Source organism: Lepidochelys kempii, chromosome 17, assembly GCF_965140285.1.
Source record: "Lepidochelys kempii isolate rLepKem1 chromosome 17, rLepKem1.hap1, whole genome shotgun sequence".
Lineage (NCBI taxonomy): Eukaryota > Metazoa > Chordata > Testudines > Cheloniidae > Lepidochelys > Lepidochelys kempii.
In genome coordinates, this window is record NC_136396.1 from 10169067 (window position 1) to 10192415 (window position 23349).

A 23349-nucleotide genomic window follows, 5' to 3' on the forward strand; every position below is an offset into this window, starting at 1 on the left:
GCAGCCGGGGCCTAGCCTGGATTCACTGGCTCATGTGGACTGAGCTTTTGTGGCTTATAATCATGTTATGACACCCTACTCTAAATTACCTGGGAGGGGAATAGCCTTGGGGAGAGTTTAACAACACAGCTGTAAAGCAAAAAATATCCTTTTGACACCAGTTAGAAAAAATATTCTAGGACCTTGGTAACAGTGGTCCCTAATTATGGCAATTGTTAGTCTGATTTCCAATAGGATGGGCCTTGAAGTCCGAAGGTCACATTTTTGGCCCCTTTGAGGTCTATGGCAAAACCAGTATAGATTCTGACCCACGTAGGGTGCCTAATTTCCATTGACTTAGACGTCCAAATATCTTGAGCAGCCGGATCTGGCCCATGGAGAAATCAAAATCTTTTCCAGGGTAAGCATGGTGCATTCAGCCAGAGGTCGGGATCCTGCGCATTGGATTAATTTACATTATTAACCTTGATCTAGTACTGCAGCTCTAACTGGGCAGAGGAATTTCAGTGATCAAATCAAAGTCTGCCCCTCAATCAAGATGGGTGATTGCAGTAGGGGGAATCGGTGACGCAAACTACCGGCCAGAAAAAGAACATAGCTTGGTCAGCAGCTGCTTTTCGCCTGAAGCCAGCAGGGGGAAGATGAGTCCCTAAGCCAGCAGCGCTTCCCAAAAGAACGACTGAAAGACCCTCGATGCTTATTTACAAGTTAGGTGATTGTGACCCCATTGATTTGATCCCACTGATTTCAGTGGGGCCAGGACTTCTCATTTGTGCTTTCGACCTATAATAAAATTTGGCCTTCTCTGAGGAATGCTGATGACTGAAAAAGGCTTATGTCCGTTTGCCTCTCTTTCCAGTTTTGATGCATGTACCATATTCTGGAGACTAGGGAGAATAGCTTCTAGATTAAATATCAATACACTGGGGGAAAAGCAAAGACCTGATCTTGCAAACTCATACCAGTAGCTATAGTGGTTACTTCCATCAATCGTCCCAAGCATGAAGCCCGATAATGTATATTTGCCAGATGGGGAATCAAATGTCGTTGTTGTTATTGGGAAATTATAAATAAATTGGAGCACCCATATATAAAAGCACAAGGATGAAGATGCAAAATTCTTTTCCAGGTTTCAGTGCATGTTTATTTCAGTTTTATATTTTATTTCAGGCAAGTGCTTATTACATGGATATTATTCATGTCTGATACCTAAATTCTGGAGCATGAAGAGCCAATATAATACAGCTGAATAGTAAAAATACAATATGTACAAAATTAGGTTTTTTTTCACAGAGCAGATGTATCCAAACACATAAAAATCTTTACAGTCTAGGTTTTTCAATATTTAATATTTCAATAAATTGATAACACAGTGACAAGTCTGCACTGTAAACAAAGACAGCATTTGCCCAGTGTGATTGGTTTCAGATTGCTTGGCTTTCCTGTGATGCTCAATAGAAGGACAATAGGGTTACTTGCCACTGAATCACTGGCAAGCGTAGGAAGTAACTTGGCATTTATAACCAATGCCTTTAATCGAAGGATTCCGAATGAAAAGATCTCAGAGCTGATAAAGGTAAATACTTTTAGCCACAAAGGTGCTTAAATGATCCATCTATAGATATCTAGACATCGACATTTGTATCTCTATCTATATAGAAAGAAGGTTTCTTTAGAAGACTTAAGTGTGGGAATGGGACGGTTTGATTTTCCACTCCCACCCTGGGCCCTGATCTAGCAAAACACTTCAGCACATCTGGGAATAGTTCCATAGAAGTCAATGGAACCACTCACATGCATAAAATTTAAACCCATGTTTAAGTGCTTTGTTGAATCAGGAATGTAGTAATCATGTCTGTAAGGCATCCATATCAGTTCTTCTGTGCATGTACAGGCCAAATCCTGAAACCTTTACTTGTGGGAGCTGTCCCATCGACAAGTGCACTTAGCACCTTGCAAGATCGGGCCCGTGATACTTTATGTTTTGGTTTGAGCACGTGTGTGTGTGTGTGTTATGCAGCCTGGTCGAGAGAACTGATTGTTTATAGCCTTTCTGAACAAGAAAACATGATGCGTGAGGAACCAAGAAAGGTACCAAAGTAGAGGATGGCAATGGGTAGGCAGGAGGTGGACGAGGGTCAGCGTGTTTACCTGGAAGCAAAACTATTGGTAGGTTTCCTGTGTAATGCAGCCTGCCACTCTGAAAGAAGTTGGGACATTCTGGAGAGCACCAAAAATGCTATTTCACAATGTAATTAGCACCAGGAAAGGGGTTGGATTAATGGAATTTATTCTGATTTACACTGAAGTCCCTTAACACCACTCCAGCAGCATAAACTGGGCATAAATGTAACTAACAACGACTCTAAGGACCCTTGTCACTGCCCGGACAGTGTGACTAGCCCTGCAGGTAAACGAGAATCAGGCCAAAGATTTTTTTTGCAACCTGGCGTAGAAATCCAGAATTAGAGTTCAGAAAAGGATCAACATTTTCACGTCACTTTAATGAGAAAAAGAACATCCACCTGAACCACTGCCCATGATTACACGTCTCTGATCCTGGCAAATGAGTCTGCGTTTGTGTTGGTATCTTGTTGGCTCTTCAAGTTTGGGACTTCTTAAAAAAAAACAACTATAAAACAGAGGAGGAGAAACAAAGCCACAAATAGGAAAGAACTCTCAAAATAATACATTTATAAAAGACGACCTCTTTCTTAGCTCCGATTGTCTGCTCCCGACAGATGATATTTTGACTAACGAATAAATCTAAAAATAAAAAGTGTTGGAATCAATTTTAATCTGCACCAACACTGAGAGTCTGAAAGCAGGTCCAAAATATTGGGGTTTTCCTTTTATAATTCCACTGTCCTTTAAAAATAAATATAAAAAGGTTACGATGGTAACTGGTTACTCTAGAAGAGTCTTAGGGGGCCTGGCCATGAAAGGGTTGAGCAGCTGCTAAGCACCTTCAACTCCCCTTGACGACAAGAGAGTTAAGGCATCCCACCTGAGCAAAGTTTTTACCTATGTGATTAAATCCATCGCTATTCAGCAAAGCACTTAAGCACGCGCTTAACTCCCATGAAAGTCAATGGGACCTAAGCAGGTGCTTACGTGCTTTTACTGAATAGAAAGGGAGTGCTGAATTGGGGTCTTCTGGGTCGGACCCAAAGCCCACTGCCGTTGATGGAAAGACTTCCATTGACCTCCTTGGGCTCTGGATGAGACCTTCAGCACCTCACAGTAACCCAGCTAAGAAATGTTTACCTTTATTCAATACCCTTCTTAATATACATCACAGAAAGCAAGAGGGGAAAAAACAAACAAACATCAAATGTATCTTTTTCACACGAGGCAAATTAAGTCTTTTCCCTGCCCACCCCCCCTCCAAATCCCCATACACACACGGTGATGTTCTTCAAATCCCCCTTTCCCGCCCCTCCACACCCGAAACAATTGTCACACTTTTTTTTTTTAAATGCAAAAAATTCACTCAGGATGCAGATCAGTCCAAAAGAGACACAGGCTACATACAAAAAATCAGAGACACAATAAAATCTTTGCTTGAACTTCTCTACGTTTATAAACAGGCGTGCAAACAGACAATCACACCAACAGGGACAAAAGCAGCAATACGGTCTCGCCTCCATCTAACCCACTCAAAGGCATTTTATTTTATTTATTTTTATTTTTGTTACGAAAGGCCACTTTTAATACAAAAATCCCCCCCAAACACAACAACAGAAAGACAAATAGGCAAACACTAGAATCCAACAGCCCGTCTGATCTTTGGACCTGCTATTTTTCTGACGCAATAATAAACTAAATCATAACTGGTTGTTAAGTTTCCCACCGATCCACCTGGATAAATTGTACACAAGTAGGAAGCAGAAGCATTGTAGATGGAACATCGTTTCCATCAGATTCGATGGTGGGGGAAAGAGAAAAGAAAAAGAAAAATAAGAATTAACCTCCCTTTGTCCCTGCACTATGCAAGCTTGATCCTGCTTTTACTGGGGACAATGGCAAAACTCCTACTGGCTTGAATGATGCAGAATCAAACCCTGAATAACTAGAATAATATGCTACTGTTTTTTCCCTTCCCACCCGACAAGACCCTTGTAGCCAAACAAACAAAAAACGGCCCCCAAAGAGCTCTGTTTTCTTCCCAATTTACATTTCCCTTCAAGGAAGATTTAAGGCTCTTCAAACATTTGGATTTCAATGATGGACTAATATAACCTGGCGGCCTGCAGCTGCTAACAGCAGTACGTGGTTTTATTTAGCATTTTCCATTATCAGACTAAAGTCTTACCACAGAGAATTTAGTATTTTTCATTGGATAGCCTGCATTTAATTAGAACACAGCCATACACATACACACATGCACATGCTCAAAATGAGGCTTGGACACAAAATTTGGGGTCCAGATCTGATTTCCCCCAAAGTTTGAGAGTGTTTAGATTTGAGGTTTTGGTTCGGTCCCATCTGTGTATATGTACACACCTTCGGTCGGCACACACAGCTCACGTGTGTATGTAGAGAGAAATACACACGATTATGTAGCTATATTGCCAGTCTTTTCCCCTCTACACTGTAATTCAACTGGAATACGGAGTTTATACTCCGATTATTGTCCCTTAGTATTGTTAAGGGCCCCAGTCTGGCACTCCTGAGCACGTCAAGCTCTCACATCGTCGTTGGGGAATACTAGGTCCCAAATGGACAGTGAACAACTGCTGTATTCCCCTGCTGTGGGTTTATTGCTTTGGAGAAATGAAATCGCCAATGATGGAGCAAAGAGAGGATTTAATTGCAGACTGAATGCCGGACATAGAAAGCGGACGGGTTATGATTAAGCAGATAATTTCCCATGCCAAAACCAAAGCCTCATCTTAATCACTTTAGGGGCCGGTTGGAAAACACAAATGCTGTACTTGATTCCTTCTATATGGGTGGTCTTCATAAAAGCCTTTGTAAGTTATGATTATCTTTGTTTATATTATAGTAAAATGTACAAGAAACTTTTTGGTCACAACTAGCTTTCAAATCTACCTAATATGTTCAAAAGCCAGGCTCAAAAAAACAGACACTACCTGCCCTGCAGATTGTTAGTCATTAAAATTCCTTCTCTTGCTCAGTCTGCTTACAAATTCAACACAAGAGGAAAAAAGGCCTGGTTTAAAAAGGAACGCTAAAGCAAATGGTCAGACTTAGCTTCATCTAAAACGAGTTCTTTTAGTTTCATATAGTAGTGCAGGTTTTCACGTTGGAAACTTTGATGTAAAGGCTGCACTCATCACACTCCCGTCTGAAGCACACGGACGCCCTGATCGTGCAATTGACAACGTGCAGGCGGGTTGCTGGTCCCACTTGGAGCACTCCATCTGGATGCAACAGTTTGTCTGCGCTCCATCTGGCGCCGGAGCAGAGCCGAAGGCTGCTGTGCTCCCAGGCATAGCCATTATTACCAGGAGCTTGAGTGGTATTAAGTACCACAACTGGCAGCATGATCAGGTCCTAAATTTTGATGTCTCTTCTCGGCCTTTATTGAGTTTTATCTGAAAAAGCCATGAGTCAAGACTTCAGGATCCGGCCATAAATTACCAAGAGGCAACAAAATTTTAGTAACTCAAGCTCATGAGCTCTGAATTCATGAACCGACGAGGAAAGCTTTTCTACGGAGATTGATTCCACCACCTTTACCCACACTGAACAATGCTTATCCTAACACTGCCATCGATATCTGGGGAGCTACATGCATGAGAAAGTGCTACTCCACTGAAGGTGGCAGAATTAAGCTCCTCACTCCAATCTGACTAAATGAAATATATTTTGCAGCCAACACAATTCCCCAATGCACACACTACATTCTGTGTATCCTGGGTGCTTTTTTCACAAGTGCCTAAGTGACTTAGGAGCAGACATCCTACTGAAAGCGATTAGGACTTCTGCTTCTACGTGACTTAGCCTTTAAAAATTCCAGCCACTATCCTTCTTTTTTTTTAAGTTTGACATCAGGTAAAAGTGATTATTATTTATTATTATTATTTTAAAGCTACAGATGCAGCTTTGATCTGTTTTTAAAAGCCCCAGCAATTTGTAGGTTATGAAAGGGAGAAATCAGGGCCTGTCCAACACCAGCTTGGACAACAGCAATGCCTTTAAGAACAGGGTACTCTGTGTGTGTGTTTGCTATCATGAATCAGGGCGTCAAGCACCAGTGGGCCTGATTCTCCAATGTTTTGCTCGGTGTATCGTCATTCAGCCCTGCACAATGGGAGTGCAGAGTGTACAAACCAGAATGGGAACGCTTTACACCTACTTGGCACAAGTATAAGGGATTATGCAAGGTGCACAAGGCTGGAAAATGGGACCAGATTCTAATCTCAGACTGGTTGAGCTCCACTCTGGATTTACATCTATGTGAGGTCAGGATCATGCCCCATATTTAATGTGTCCGCTACAAGATTTTTTTTTTTTTTTTTTGAGCATGTGATTTTTTTAAAGCTAGTTTGTTTTTATTCCTGCTGGACGGCGTTTAGATGTAGCCCACACAGCAGGTTAGTTTTAGAAATTAGCTTGAAACAAGAGAGTGAAACTGACCGACCCTCCGACTGCTTGTTCTCAGTACCCTATCTTGGGGTACGTCCTCCACTGGACACAGTGTTACATATGCACCAGGGCTTGTTTAAAGGCTGCCGAGTCAGGAAACCCTGCAGTTCAAGTGCTTGATCCAAAGACCACTGAAGTCAATGAAAACCTTTCCCCTGACTTCCATAGGCTTTGAATCAGGTCTTAAACGACAGCAGCAGTCTGCCCACTTTTACTGCCTTCTCTGTGGTAGGATTACCAGTAACTAATATTATTCAACAACAGAAGAGATTTCTTGTAAACTTCATATTTATTTGTTTATTTATTTTGGGACATATTGATCTTCTGAAGCCCCAAGTGTACAGATATAGATATATAGATATATATTTATTTATATATAGCTTTCTCCATAGGGAAAACATACATCTCAGAGGAGGAGAGACATTTCTAAAGTGCCCCTTGCGATACAGTACTGAACTTGATTTCTAAGAAGCATTTGAGTAACTCTGAAGTTTTTCAATGGGAATGGCAGAGTTGATGGCAGAAGAGTCAGGGTTGGGATTCCCACCCTAGGACAGAAAGAAAATCGTTGATTTGGAAAAAAACAGAACCCAGTATTTCGGGTTGTCATGGAGAACGTGAATGAGTATGGGGTTGGTCCAGGATGTCCAGGCTATGTCTACACTACAGATCTTACAACAGCACAGTTGTATCCGCTGTCCACACCAGTCCACACCAAGTAGGGTGTTTTTTTCACACCCTTGACCAACAAAAGTTTTGCCGACAAAAGTGCTAACATAGACATAGCCCCAGACGAGTTGACTGGCTCAGGTCTGGCCAGATGGGAGGAGCCTTACTTGTTAACATCACTGAAAGGGACCTCCGGCAGAACTAAATTACAGGAATTGAAACGGGGATGTTACCCCATCATCATGCCTACGGTCACCACCACATCTTAATCTATAGAGAGAAGGAGAAAACGATTTGAAGGCCGGCAAGATGACACACCCATGCAATAAAAGCCATTAAAGAACCCACAAGAAAATGTACTCCCCTGTGTAAAATGAAAGCAGCACCTCCTTTTCACTTCCAACACTTTTCACTAGAGAAAACTCTGACTGGAGGGTCAGTGTTGTTAGGAGTAACTCTGTGTCTATTTCACTGTTCGTTATCCAGGGGGTTTTACGAAAGGCTCTCAGGCGTCCCTCCTGGGCCATATTTTCCAACACAGAGAGAGCAGATCCATATGCAAAAACATGTGTGCAGGAGCACCCGAAGTTGCACGTGCAATTATTGTATTTCCTGCAGATATCGATAATTGTGGGTCCAATCCTGTGGTGATTGGACCCATACGGTGTCCTCAACTAGGCAGTCACTAGCCACATTTGTCCTAGCTGGCAATTTGTATGGGTCATCGCAGTCGCCATGTGCAAATGAGCTCTAGCCCCTGGATCGGAGCCTCTTGTCTTTTGAAAAACGTCGTCGGCACGAATTGGGATTCCCTGTTTTGCTTTTGTTATCCTTTAGAGATCCAACAACTGGACTTCTGCAAAGGGCAGGTGGGAGCTCTATTCCCCCTTTGCCCCTCGATAGCTACAAGAGACAAAGCCACACAGTTATTCCTAAACAGGCAGGCAACCCTGCCACACATATTCCATGCTTTCGAGGCTCTCTGATGAAAAGTTACTATCCTGCTGGCTAACTCTAGATCTCTGCTGAGGTCCATCAAAGGCTCCAACTCACACAAGAAATACAACCTTAGCAAGAAAGCATCTGAATGTATAAAGGAACAAATAACCCTGTAGCGATTCTGTTATCTCCACAATGTTAACAGTACATTAGTAGTGACTAGGAATAAATCTGTAAAAAGGTGGTTTGGGGATAGGGCCTAATTCGCTTTAAAATCTGACTGCTCTGTAACTGACAGTGTGCTAAGCGCTCATGCCATTGTGAACAGGGATTATTTCCCCTGATAACTGTGCTCCTCACTTCACACAAGGTTTTATAAACACAGGCCTATCACAATTCTTAGGAGAAATACCCTTGTCTACATGGGCAAGGGAAACGGTGTTAGATCTGTGCTAGCAGCAACCACTCCTTCCAGCAGTTCCAACAGTAGTGTGGGGCAGGGGTAGATTTTCGAATTAAACTTAAACGACTGTATGGCAACTACCTGACTCTGATGATGCCGGAGAGTCATATCCTGCGGTCCTTACTCTGGTGCAAATCCCACTGAAGTGAATGGGAGTTTTGGACAAATACAGTCAAAATGATCCATTTCCTGGGGAAGATCTCAACTCAGAAACAAATTTGCACATGAAGTGGCTAGGGCAGTGAAGGTATCCAATCACTTAACTAGTCAACGCACGCCTTACATCCTAATCTGGGTTGGTGTCGCTTCCAAAGGAGGTTGAGTTCATTGCACCTTTACTCCCGCTACTAGCCATTTCCAGACAGTAACATGATAAGAAAGGACAGATGTTTGCACAGGGACCACTGTCCCCTGGCCCTGACACACACAATACTTCCCCTCACTGCAGTGGGAGTTTTGTCTGCATCAGAATTACAGATCAAAAAAGAAAAAGGAGAACATTAGCAATAGAACGACATGGGAAGCGGGACAAGGAACAGAAGATTCAAACAACAGATAATTAAATGTGTCTTAAGCAACCACTGAAGAGAATGGCAAGTACCTGTAGAAAATCTGTGTCTCATTGAAGTCAATGGGAAATTTGCCACTGACCTCAATGGGCTCTGGTTCAGCAGCCACAAAAGATGGAACAAAATTATACCAGAAACCTTGGGATGCTTTAAAGTAGTCACTTCAGATAAGAAGGGGGTTGCTCTTTAGTCAGATTTCACTGTATTTTGTAAGACACACTGTCAGGTTCTATATACTGATTTACTGGAATATACTGTTATCCTATACAAAATTAAAGTCCATTTCATTTTATTTTTTTTCAAAGCTCTCGCCCTTTGGAGCATGTCACATGCACATTTATCCATTTTCTAATCCGTTCGCTATCCTGCACTAAAACGTGGTCACGTTCAGGGAAAAACCACCACAAATCAACCTCATTTTTGGCGGCTTTCTTGTCCCAGGTTCCATTCCACCCAACTGGCGAAGTATATTGCAAAGCCACTAGTTCTAAATAACTGCTTCTGTCAGAATCCTTTTAGGGAATGGGCCTGGGGTGAGGCATCTTGAAATAGATAGAGCCGTGCACAGAGCGGTCTGTGAAATCCATTATTGCATTCGCAACAAAAACAAACCCAAAACAAAACATTTTTAAACCATGAAAATAACAAATGTGAAATTTTCCTTTGACAAAGCTGTGAAAATGGAGTCATTTATGAAATCCCAACAAATGAAGTCCGGTTGTGTATTCTTTTTCCTTTTATTAAACAGGACAGAGAATTTCCTTTAAATGCCATAACAAGTCACAGTGATTTCAGATGGTTTACTGAAATGTAATATACTGAAGGGAAATACCTTTAACATGTTTTTTTTTTTTTTTTAAATTTGTCATCAAATATTTGTATTCTGGTCCATTAAACCATCTGTCTTTAAAGTTTCTTTTTTTTTAAAGAGAACACTCTGCTTTCTTCCTCCAAAAATTAACATTTAAGTTGTCTAAAAATCCTGCAAACAATCAACCTTGCCAAAGGCCTTCTCCACTGTTATATTTATTTATATATATGTAGCTTTGGGCAGATACATATACATATAAATATAGACTTCTATGATTTTTTTCCCATTCTACGCAATGTCTCAATAAAGACATCAGACTTTTTTATTCTACAAAGAAGCAACACATGAAAGGGGAAAATTAAAGTCTTCAGAACATCATATTCATATTTCACTGATTACACGTAAAAGGAAAAAAAATCACTATGAACAACTGTCATTAAAGTTTTCTCTGATTCGCGAAATTCAAGTGCAGAGAAGCCCCGTTTCTCATTACCACTTCCAGGTTGGTTATTAAAAGATTAAGGATGGACTTGGCAGTCCCAACCTTAGCTGTGTCACTCTTCCCCTGTTCACAGAGTTCCTGCACTTTTCTCCCTTGGAATCGGACGTGGTTGGAATGTATGGAGTTTCAGGAAAGGTGGCCTGCCAAAGACTTTGCCAGTGGGCTTCCTGTTCTAGGCCAGCTTCAGCGTGCTCACAGGGAATGATGGCATGGTGACCATAGTTACCGGGTTTAGCACTGTTTGCCCAACTAACTGTTGATGGTGGACAACTTGGGTTCCTACAGCAGGTTTGGCCATCACCGTTTGCTGGCCTAGGTTTGTGGTTCCATTCACTTGCTGGTGAGAAATCGTGTGAGCAATGTGGCTCACGACCGGCTGGCTTACGGCCACTGGCTGAGGATAAATGGGTAACTGCTGGCCGAGGTGGGTCATGCGATTTATGGTTGCCTGGTGCACAGTGATGTGGCCGATAGGCTGAGCAGCAGTGGTGAGTTGCACGGGGCTGGACGTGGAAGGTGCAATGTGAGCGATGTGCTTGGTCTGTGGACCCTGAATCACATGGTTGACAGTCTGGATGACTGACGCGTGGGTGGTGGCGGTGTGGGCGATAACAGTCGATTGCACCGTCGAGGCCGCCACAATGTGAGTCTGTGCGGGCACTATCGCCTGCGGCTGGACCAGTGCCTGGGTCTGGAGGGGAGGCGGTGCATGGGGCGGGGTTTGTTTCTGATGCAGAGGCAGGTGCTGAGGCAAGGCGGCCGGGTGGTGCGAAGCAGCATTTGGAGGGACAGCTTTCAGTAGCTCGGGGTGTTGGCGCTGGGTTAGTTTTGGTAAGGAGTTCATGGGCCTGTCGTCTTCCATGTCTTCGTCAATGTTGTCTTCGCCTTCTGGAAAAAAAGAAAGGAAGAAACTGGGGTAAACAGAACAGCCGAGGATGAGCCTGACTATCCAGCCTCACCTCCAGGGCACGAAGGGAGGAACTGATTATACCTGTAACACAGAGTTATCACTCGAAAGCATGAAGGTAACCCAACTACACTCAAGTTCAACGTCTTCCTTTGAACATAGGCTCGACCAACCCTTGCAGCCAACTTCTCCCCACTCCCACTCGATTGCCAAGGGGGGGATGCTCACAGCAGGGCAAAGCCAGCCTTAGAAAAGTGGGACGCCCCAATTGAGAGTGGTGCCCTGAAGATGCCAGGCAGGGGGGAGAGAAATCAGACAGGGAGAGTTGCCTCCCATGATGGCAGCAGGGACAGTACTCGGTCCTCTCTTTACAAGGGATGGATTCCGTCTCAGCTTCACAGGTGCTCAGGGGAGGTTATAAAGAGAGGCTGCATGGGAAACAGATGGAAGTCTGCATGCCCCAAGGTTATAGGACTAGGCCAAATCCTAACCTGGGGAGTTTTCTTGTCCTAGAGAGACCTTGCTAATTGGGACTCTTCTTTTTACGTTCCGCCAAGTCATTTCATCCATTTGCACCTCTCGTCTCAGATCAGGAAGGAAGCTGAGATGGGGAAATATGGCAGCTAGTTTCCTTACTCTCTGGCTACGGAAAAGGGAGATTGGTCTAGCCAGTGAACTGCTGAGTCAGTGCAGGACTGTGGGGACCCCCGTGAGACCGGGACCTTGAGCGTGGTACTTTGCATTACTCATTCTAAAGCGAGTAATGTAGTGGCAATTACATATTTTGAAAGATGCGGTGGCTTGGGAGAACTAGGGAAGACCTTTCCCTCTTCCCAACCCTTTAAGAGATCCTTCCTGCAGATGGCTGATATCGTTCCTCATTTCTATCAGCCTAAATTATGAGTCTGTTGGTGCTCAGACACCATGGTGATGGGCATAGTACAAGAGCCTGGACAGCACTGGTAAACTCCGGTTTTCCCTGTCCAGCTGCTGCTGTATCAACTGCCTGTAGTTTCACAAGCGGATTCCATTACTGTTTGAAGGGACTGATACAAATAGTTACAGAGTGCTAACCTTGGCCAAAGCGTGCCCTTGAACTGTCTATTCTTCATATGGCAGATCACAAGTCAAGCCAAAAGCATGGCCCCATCTATCTTACTGATAAACTCGTTACAGGGCAGATGTGTGTGAAAACGTTTTGCCTCCATTAACAACCCTTTATTTTTCATCACGGGTCCTTTTCAAACAACGGTAAGGCTCATTAAACTGTTCAAAAGCACTGGTGACGTCTTCTTCCATTCAGTGCCCTTCTAAAGGCTCTTCTCTACATGGCAGAAGAAACCCTGAGATTTCAGTGCAAATACACCTGTTGCTTTCTATTCGCTCAGTTCTAACAAGCAGGAATGCGCGCTGGCCTTACATTACAACTGGGTTTTGAATGCGGGGAGCTGAGTCTCACAATGTAGGACATCCAATATGCAGATTTTAGTGGGCAAAACAGCACTTGCAAATAATAACACTTTGTACGTACACAGAACCTCTCATGCAAGACCATCACTGTGCTATGGAGGTGGACAAGAATGATTCCCCCCCGCCCCGTGTGACAAGCTGAGGACAACTTTTACATATGTGCTCTCTGATTTCGGATTCCGAACCCAAGAAACTTTGTGCCTGATTTCCAGAAGTGCCAAGCACCCACAGCTCCAGAGGAAGTCCGCAGGAACTTCCAGTGCTCTGCACTCTGAAAATCAAGCACTGGGCTGTGAAGCTGGGCCCCCAAAAATGGAGGACAAAAACCTGGGCCAAACTGGTGTGACTAGAACTCAGATCATCTGGTTCCCAATTCTGTGTTCGCATCACCAGGCCACTCTGCTTTAAGCCTGATTTCAGCATTGGATGTACGATTACCCACCTGTTAATGGGCATGAAAAAATCCCATTCAATTCCATCTCCAGATTCCTCCAGGAGAGGCCTGAAATACCTAGTGCACTTTGCACAATTTAAAACCAGATAAGCAGGGTTTGCAAACACATACTATTCTGTAACACATAAACACGTCCCACAACCATATTTGAATCCTCCAGCAGCATTTGGAAAACATTGTTCACATGGTCGGATGCAACAATGGTCCTTAGAAAGGCAGTGTGGATGCAGCTACCTGGCTGTGAAAGCAATTTGGCTGACAGTATTAAACTGTGCTGGGAAGAATATTTCTGCTAGCGTGGACCGGGTTAAAATGGAGCTTTTCACCAGCTGAAACTTGTCCGCTTCCAAGTTCTGTTACAAAACCAAAACATGGGCTGGTTTAGTCAAAAGTCTTAATGACCCTGAAAGGAGATTCCATTGCTTACCATCACATTCATAGGTCTGGGATGAAGCTGAGAGGAAACTCAAGTTGTTTCACATGGTTTCAAGCACCTGGCAATGCCACAGCAATAACAGAGAAGCTAATGGTACCTGATGCAGTCGAGGTAGATGCCTGGTCATCCTCTGGCTGAACTGTCTGTCGAATAATCCTGTCAATTTCCAGGATGTCCATCCACTGGCTCAATTCGTTCTTCAGTTCGGCCAGTCGCTGCTGGGTAGCAATCTTCTCCCTTGCCAACCGCTCCATCTCGTGTTCATATTCCTTCTCCTTTCTCTTTAAAGTCTAAGGACAGGATGAAGAAAGCAATGGAAGAAATACAAATAAAAATGTGACCCACTGTAACCAGGACACGCCCATTGCCTTTGTCATTAGAACATAAGAACGAACATAGTGGGTCAGACCAAAGGTCCATCTAGCCCAGTGTCCTGTCTTCCGACAGTGGCCAATGCCAGGTGCTTCAGAGGGAATGAACAGAACATGTAATCATCAAGTGATCCATCCCCTGTCGCCCATTCCTAGCTTCTGCCAGTTGTCTTCACTTTATCACTAGTTTCCAGTCAAGGCTACACCTTCTAATCCTCACAGTAAGTGAGAGGGCTGGTGACAACCATAAAAAACAGAACGCTCTGCTTGGTCAATCCTATGGAATCTCCCCCATACTAGGAATAGTGCTGATCCCAGTGTCTGAGCACAGCACCAGAAATGAAGTGATTAATGGGCCAAAATCAAATCAGATATAAGTATTTGCAACTACATAAACATCAGTAGAACTGCACCTGCTTGCATTAGGTCTGAATTTAGCCCAGTATAGCCACTGGTCTGAGTAAATAAGGGGTGTGTGTGTGGTTTAACAGTTATTTCTCCTTTGGAAAGTCTTAATAGCTTTACATCAAAATAAACGGCAGCAACTGTGGCCTACATCCCCTCAAATTACAAAATACTAGGCTAGGAATAACCCTCAGCGACATTAAAGGCCTAATTTTGATCTCTGAACTGTCAAGGCAGTTGTGGCTCTCTTGGACAATGCAGATCACAAAACCCATGATGCAGTGCCTGAGACATGGGGACAAAGCGTTCTCGGTTGAAAGGAGCCAGCCATGGAACGAACTTCCAAAGGACACAGGAGACTCCAGGGTCTAACTGTCTTTAGAAAAACCTGCAAAACCTTCCTCTTCAAAAAGGGTTTTGGACCATACCAAGGACGACACCCCATCATTAACATCCCCAGCTACTAACATGCCCCCTCCATAAAAACCAAACCAAAAAAACCCCATAAGACTTATAACAAGCAAGCTTATCAACCAATCAGGCCAAAAAATCCAAGAACAACAAACCAACAAAAATACCCCAACAAGAGGATTTTACCTAAAAAAAGGAGGGAAGGGGAGAGAGAGAGAGAGAGATATCCTTCCACTGACTTTCTTTCTGCTTCTGTTTAAGCAGAATATATTTCTGCAGTGTACCTTATAATCACTGAAATCTTCTGTATTTAATTATAGGGCTAAGGCCAAGAATTTCAAAAGTGACTTAGTGATTTCATGTCCTTCAGGTTTTGGGTGCCCAATCTAAGATGCCTTCAAGGGGCCTGATTCTCAGAAAATGCTGAGCTGTCCCCTCTAAAAATCAGACCCCTTTAAGCTGTCTGATGTTGGGCACCAAAAACGAACACAAAACACACACACAAAAACCCAACAACTAATCACTGTTGAAAATCTTGACCCAGAGCTTAATATCTATATGGAGCTATGATCTGCTTAGCCTTTACATACCCAGCAAGGGACCGTTCATTACCGAAAAACACAGTGACCACTGTTCTCAACAGAAAGTCCTGCTGAAAATGTAGGTCCCAGTCATGAGATGCATTGACCACTCATGACTTTGCAAGATCGGTCCCTTACCGTAGGACAACAGCACCAATTAACAGAGCAGCATAATCTATGTTGCAGTAGCCAAGGCAAATTGTGGCTCACATTGTAATAATCTCACCTACCATTTGTTTGGTGATGCTTTTGTTTCTGTATATAGTTTAGATCATAAAAACTTACTGGATTTGTCAACCAAAACTTGTGGGAATCGTGTTAAATGCAATCTAGAATAGGTGGCACTGGACCAATTGATGTAATAAGGAAAAGCACGCAACACAATTTATTGTGCAAGAAACTTCTAAATACTGCTTCCTCCCCTCCTTGACAAACACTAACAGTTGCCTGCAAAGCTCATGAAACCATGCTCTTAGAAATGTAAGATTTGCCACATTAGAGTGAACTTATAGTCTGCCAAGGTCAGCACCATGTCTCTGGCAGTGGGTTCTGCTGAATGCTTCAGAGCAATGTGAAAAAAAACCCATAATCCACCTGGTAAACGCTGCAATGCTGTGCATGAGAGATGGAGAAAAGTCCTTAGTGGCTGATTCTAGTACCAAGTAGGTGATCCAAATCAACTAGGTAACAGAGCAGGCTTCCTGAGACTCATCCCTGTTTAATGGTAGAAAAATGGGCTCTCTAATGGGCTCTCTCTGATCCAGAGAAGTGCTGAGCACCTACAACTCTCTTTAATTCCAGTGGGAGTTTTGAGTGCTCAGTGCCTCTCAGGATCAGGTCCTAAGCATTCAACAGTGAAATGACTTGCAGCCAGAGCCCTGATTTGTCAAGTAAATTGATTCTGCTGTGTAAGTCACACCCTCTGGAACTCCATCTTTCTCTGGTCCATATTCCACTTTGGATGGGTCCACAGAAGAGATGACAGCAGCAAGGTGAGACAGATTATAGAAGAGACACTGGAATATATGGGTCAGTCAGACACTGTGACCTGCCCAGGCAGCGGTCTCATATGGAAAGTCTTTGCTTCAAGGACACAGTGGTTCAAATTCTGCTCTCAGTTTTCAAATACCTAGACTCCCCAAAATGACAGATCCAAATCCCCGCAGGATAAACTCAGTCGTTCCAAGGCAGATATTTCATATTCCATGGAGTTCACCCCATACAGGGTCTTTCAGATGAGGCCTTTAGAAAACCAAGATCACATCTGGTCTCAATGAATACTAAAGATCCCACTCCACTTTTCATAAGAGAAAGGGTTTGCCCCACATCCACATTTCCCCCTCCCCGACGTGCTCTATGGCTTGTTTACCCATCTGAGTGTTGCTGTCTCCCAAACATGGCTGCATTTAAGTGAATTCTGCATGTGCACAGTTTGGAACCCATTAGAATGCAAGGCACAACCGCTGCTGAAAACTCCGGGCAGTTTGCATTCTCCATTATCTAAATCTCAGATTTGATCTGTGGGGGTCATAGCCTGTGGCAGGGAAGAGAGGAGGAATGATTATCAATGGAAAGAAGAAGAAAAATAACCGTATACATGTTTTCTCCCATAAAACTACTTTGGCTCTATGCAAATATAACCCGGCCTCTTGAACGAGTCTAAGTTCGTTAAGTGTTTTTTGTTTCAAACAAACCAGACACTTCATTCTACATCCCCCCCAACAAAACTCAGAAATTAAGACCCAAGAAACGAATCTGATTCCTGTGGATCTGATTCCTGTGGAATGTGAAAGTCAGGTCCTTCCCAGCACAGTGCTTCCACCCTGCTGACTTCCTAAGCTCCATGCCAGAACACTCTGACTGTACGTGCGTGGCAAATGCTGACATGCAAAGAGGCTCTCTTAAGGACATCGGCAAATGAATCACGGATGCAGAGCACATACAAAATGTATGAAACATAAGCTGATGAAGCAGCAAAGCAGCCAGTTCAGAGCCCTAGTAGGGGCATTCCGCCAAAGCAGCTGCATGAGCTTGAATACTCCTTCCACTCCCCTCCTCTATCCCAGTCTGAGGGAGTCCCTTGTTTCTTCTGTGCTGTAACCTGCCTTCCGAGCAATAGGAGTCACTCTCGGTTCCTGACTTCAGCCTCAGTTCATCTCTCCTAGAACTATTTAAAGAGATTCATGATCAAATCCAGAAGCAGGGCTATGGAAAAGGGTGCAAAGGAGGTGGAACGGGCATAGCTCTCTTTGCACTGCTGTGCAGGAGGAGGCCTGAGAGCTGTGGTTTGGCCACTGAAGGGATGTGGCCAGTGAATCTGTAACTACAGTGATCTGCTGCCCAAAATCTGGGGAAGGGCAGCCTGGTGGCTGCGGACAGGGTTACCATGGTGGTACCATACCACGGATGCTCTGTGGCTTGGGACAGGAAAGTAAACACTCCCTATCCCAACACCTCCGTCGAGCTCACTTGTTCTGGCTTTATGCCAGGCCCTAAAACAAAAACCAAAATATCTCCAAACAGGATGGCAGATTGCGCTTCCTATTCTGAGGGAGACATGGGCATTCTGAAGAGCAGCACCACCTGAAAAAGAGCGACTAATAGAGGAGAAATGGATAAAAGCCAGCAATACCTTGCATCACAGGGGAATACTGAAGTCATGTAAGAAAGAAAACATAAGCTGTCCTTTTCTGCTAGCACCCACAAACAGAGTATTGGAACCCTTCAATATACTGATCACCAGAGAAGGAAAAAGATGCATGTCAATGCAGTCTTCCTGATACACAAAGGTGTAGCAAACAAAGTACCACTATGGAACCTCGTTTTATTACAGTGGACTATACATGTAAAGTTAATGCATCAGATAGTGACCAATTTTAAGAAAGAAAGAAAGAAAGAAAGAAAGAAAGAAAGAAAGAAAGAAAGAAAGAAAGAAAGAAAGAAAGAAAGAAAGAAAGAAAGAAAGAAAGAAAGAAAGAAAGAAAGAAAGAAAGAAAGAAAGAAAGAAAGAAAGAAAGAAAGAAAGAAAGAAAGAAAGAAAGCTGATCTTGACAGATGTTTCCATTTTCTGAAGCCTTAAACCAGCAGTGAGGCACAGGGTACCGCAAATGGGGTAAAGACTCTTCCAGTTCTAGGTGGCTAATTACAACTGCATTCTACGTCAGTGCTGGCTGTGAATGAGGAGAGGCCTTTAGCCCTGATTATGGGCCCGAAAGAGAGGAAATGAGTAAAATCTGCAAAAGTGCCCAAGTCCCATTTTCAAGGCCCCAGGAGCAGAAATCCCATTTTCAAAAGGGACAGGAACTTAGAAGTCTAAGTCACAAAGGTGCTTTTGAAAATGTTACCCAAAGAGATTTTCACATAGCTCATCATGGCTGTTTCTCCCCACTCACATCCAGAATGCGCTGAAGTCTAAGGCAAAGCTTCCACTGATCTTCCTCATGCAGGATCAGCCCTGTGATCTTCAGAATACAGGCACCTAGACCCCAGTTCTATCAGTGTGTCTCCCAGTAGGATATGACCCCATACACTTTAACAATCCTGAAGGTCAGCTGACTCAAGACTTATTTGGGAAACCCTCAGTGCTTGCTTGACTCTAGTGGGATTAAGATGGGGGCTCTTAATTTGTTAAATACCAAAACAATGCACTGGGGTGTCTCCTGCTTCCTTCTTACAGAAAATCTGAGTCAAAATTATATTAGTGAACCACAGAAATTACTGGTGTCTTTTTTCCCCTCTGAAGCAAACAAAGCAACAACCCTAAAACTGAACCCAACTCATTTATACTAATTGGCCAAATTCAGCCTTGGTGTAAGGGGGGGGAACGGACTTAAATGGGGTTGCCCTCACTTTATGCCACAGCTGGATTTAGTCCAATGTAAACAATCTTTTACAAGTTAATATTTTCACTCCAAGGGGAGAATTTTTAATATTTTTTTTAAACGGGCAAATTAGACTAGGATGCCCCCTAATCGCAGAGATATATAATGGAAATCACTGACATCTTATAGCAGCAATGACAGGCACCGGGACAATACAACGCAGGCAAATCAGATGTTCTGTGGCTACTCTAAATGGGGAATAGAGGGGTCAGAGCTCTTGACTGTATTACAATTCCGATCTCTAATCTCAGGAGACCTAGTTTAAATCCACATAAGGCTGCAGTGGCTTAAAATCCATACGTTTATTTTAAAGCCCATTATTCTGCAGCTTCTCATCGGGTCGTGGCGGGTATATTACAAAACTATGCAACACAATCCAAGGTAGCTGTGTTCCGATTTCCAAGGTAGCTGTGTTCTGATTTCTCAGGTAGTGGAGAAGACTGAGGGAAGACGCACGTTCCCATTCTCAGCTGTAAAAAGATTCCTACACTGGAACAGCCCCCAGGTGAGCTGAGTAGGAGTCGTCGCCTTGCAATGTAAGCAAGGGAGAAATGAAAAGGAAAAAGCCTGCCAATAAAATCCTCATAAACCTATATGCGCACACAAGACCTGCTACTGCTCTCCACACCTAATCTCCCTCCAAAGACATCCCCACGTGATTCTCCACGTGGCGTGGGGCGTGAAAGGAGAACACGGAGCCGTGCAGCTTTCGAAAACCATTCCGCAGTCTCTGAACCCGTATCTCGTACGTCACCAGCATCCCGACTCGGGTTTTGTTTCCTTCCCTCCTGCAAGCGAAGAATCCCGGCCACAGAAGAGTGTGATGCCAGGTGAGGCAGTGCAGCTACTTGGGTTTAATTAGCTGCACACATTTAATGACCAAAAGGAAAGTGGCCCCCTAGCAACAGTTGCTAGACACTCTCTGAACTGCCGAGGTCAGAGATCGCGTGCTGATGCTTGCTCAGTAATCCACTCCCCCGTAGCTCACATGGCTCTGGGACTGCCCCTTGGAAAACGGGCTGTCTGCATGGCAATGCTCCAGGCCCATCCCTTTCTCCAACCATCCACCACCACCTCCGCCCCCCCTTAGAAGCAGAGCTCCACATGTCAGCAGCCTGAGTCCTCTCCCTCTGCTGGGAAATGACTTGACCGGGTGCCAGCTCACAACAGCCACTCGCTGTAGCTACACATTCCTTTTAGGGCTTGTGCAAACAGCTCTCCTGACACTGGTGCACGCACGTACGTGCACGGCGGGACTCTCCAAGAGGAAGCTCTCCGGAGCGCACTGAGATAAGCAGCCATGCCAGAGAGGCTGCACATGTCAAGATGCATTTCGCAATCACCATGGCCGTGTAGCCTAATGCCACACAAGGCGTTCTTATTCATAAATCAGTATGATCAGGATCTTTCCCTTTGCTTTAGTCCCACCCATCCGAGGCTTTCTCTGCCTTTTACAAACACTAAATCAGCCCGCTTCGCACCACCCAGCCCCAAAATCAGGCACTGGAGTTGCATTCACCAGAGACAGAGCTGGGGGTGGAAATGAAACCTCTGGGCACCAGCTGATCCCTGTACATCACAATGAATTCCCCTCCAGCTGGAAGCCTAGTCACTGCGGACACCCTCCCTCCTCAGGAGTTTCTGCTCTTAGGGCACGGAATCGGCTTTAGTTTGCAGCAAGGGCTCCCCCCCGGGTGAAAAGCTGACTCAAGAGTGTTCCCTATCCGTTCCAGGCACTGGGGCCGACGCAGAGTCCTACTTGCAGAATGCAGGGGTTGCAAAGATCCTGCTGTACTTGCATCTCCCACACAGTAGGGCTTAAGTAGGTCAGAGGTGAATTTCATCCTGATTCTTTTAGCATCATCTAGAGGTTGTTTCAGACAAAGCATCTGCCTCTCCATAGCTGAGAATTCACTCTGTCTGCACTGGGTTGCCAGCTAATGCACCTGGAAGGGCAGTGATATCCAAACCCCACCTCTCCTGGATCTTCTTGCCTATGCACCCTCAGCCATGCAGAGCATCTTCCAACTGCCCTCCTGGCACACAAGGTTGCTAAAAGAAGAATTGTTATTATCATGCCTCTCACAATGGAACCTGGCCTCCAGGTGGTACAGCAACACAAATAACAGTCATCACCTACAGCAACTGCGAATTTTTAAAAATAGGATCCAATTATAGATACTCTCCCATCTCACCTGATCTTGTCTGCTGGATCTGCAACAGACTTAGAAAACAAGACTAGACTGAGCAGGGAAAAGAATATCAGACCACCGATAATGACGAGCGAAATTTACAAGGAATGATGTTTTGATAAAGGAATTAATACAAATACACTGAATTCTTCTTTTTCTAGGTCTGATATTTTGTTAAAGCAGCTGCACGTGTATCTGGGACAACGGCAGGTTTTTAACTGCAATCTGACCCACTTTCCCTAGCTGTCACTCCTAATGGAAACTGTCAGAGAAGACAAAGCTAAGACTTGGGGAGTAAGGAGTTTTCAGGGGCTCATAACTGGGATGAAGATTAAATTGTCTGCCACGTTATGGAGAGATGCATGTTCCCCACGTTTGGCCCGGGGTCTCAGAACCTGAATGTTCAAATCCTTTGCTTAGAGCAACGTCTTTTACAAAGGAACACTTCCTCCTTCCAGGCTGCCTTGCTGTTTCCATCAGGATATGGTCCCATTAGGCGCTTCCTGTCCTGAAGTAGAGACATGCTTTACGTGCAACACTTTGCACAGTTTCATCTGATCCCCTCTCACCAGATAATGGCTTTGCCTGTGTTCACAGGAGACTGTTTTCCCTCTGCAGTTCTTCTCCCCTCAGCAAAACATGTAGGGTTTCAGTTTGTGTATGGACTGAAATACAGTAACAAAGGAACTTTTGTACCACTCAGCGCGTGAGCTCACAAACATACCTAATAATAATACTCAGCGCAGTACTCTGCCTCCTCCAAATGCTCTACAAAGTATTAACTGTTGAATCCTCCCCAAGCTCCTGTAAGGTAGTTCATTAGTATTATTATTCTCACTTTATAGATGGGGAAACTGAGGCAAAGAGGCTAAGTGACAGCGTCAGAGCTGCGATTAGAATTCCAGAGTCCAGTCTCCCAGTCCTGTGCTCAGACCACAGCTCCATCTCTCTCTTTCTCCCCTGGTAGATGGCTTCCAATTTAAAGGGAAACTGGGAAGTAGCTGTGTGTGTGTGTGTGTTTTGTTCTCAAGCTTTCTGAAACCAATGAGTATTGTCTTATTTTAAGAGCATAGGGGTGTGTATGGGAGTGTGTGTGTGGGGATTTAAAACCACAGATCAGCCATTAAATGTTATAGACAGCTGGACTCTGACTGATTCTCCCAAGAAACAGCTTGGAAAGAAGAACCAGCTTCTCCACAAGAAGAACCATATAGTGATATCTTCCCTGGTCTTTTTACTGAGCAAGGGATGATCTGGCAGATGGTATATAGTTGATTTTTCCTTTGATTGTCCTCTGAACACCTTTCTATTGTCCAGCACCATCCCTCCAGCAGAGGACTGGAAGGGAGCCCATCTATATCTCCAGTAATTCGTTGCTGAGCAACACAGAGGCAGTCACTCCTCCATAAGGAGAGAATGCACTAAAGGAGTGAGAAACCATGAATGGAAATCAAACGCAGATAGCTTGCATGGCAGTGTGGGAAACTAAACACTAGGACACAAGGAGTTCTGGTGTTTTAAAACAGCAGTACATATAGGACAGAAACCTCTGAGAGCAGGCTGATTTGAAACACGAATATAGAGAATTTAAAAACACCAAACTCTCAACTACTCAGTTAGCCAAGAATTCTTTCCATCTACCAAGAAGCTCAAAAAGGACCCAACTGTGCTAG

The 23349-nt window shown here is 44.1% G+C and overlaps 1 protein-coding gene across 3 annotated transcripts in view; it reads right to left on the reverse strand.

The window, feature by feature from the left end:
• Nucleotides 1–9798: 9798 nt before the first annotated feature.
• MNT (MAX network transcriptional repressor) overlaps nucleotides 9799–23349 on the reverse strand; it is a 68919-nt gene continuing 55368 nt past the window's right edge. For all 3 annotated transcript variants that reach the window (XM_073315919.2, XM_073315917.2, XM_073315918.2), the window contains 2 exons: nucleotides 13933–14125; nucleotides 9799–11456 (listed from right to left, as the gene is read on the reverse strand). In XM_073315919.2, the coding sequence (XP_073172020.1) occupies nucleotides 10741–11456; nucleotides 13933–14125 (909 nt within the window). In that variant the 3' untranslated portion in view covers nucleotides 9799–10740. The remainder of the gene's footprint in view (nucleotides 11457–13932; nucleotides 14126–23349) is intronic.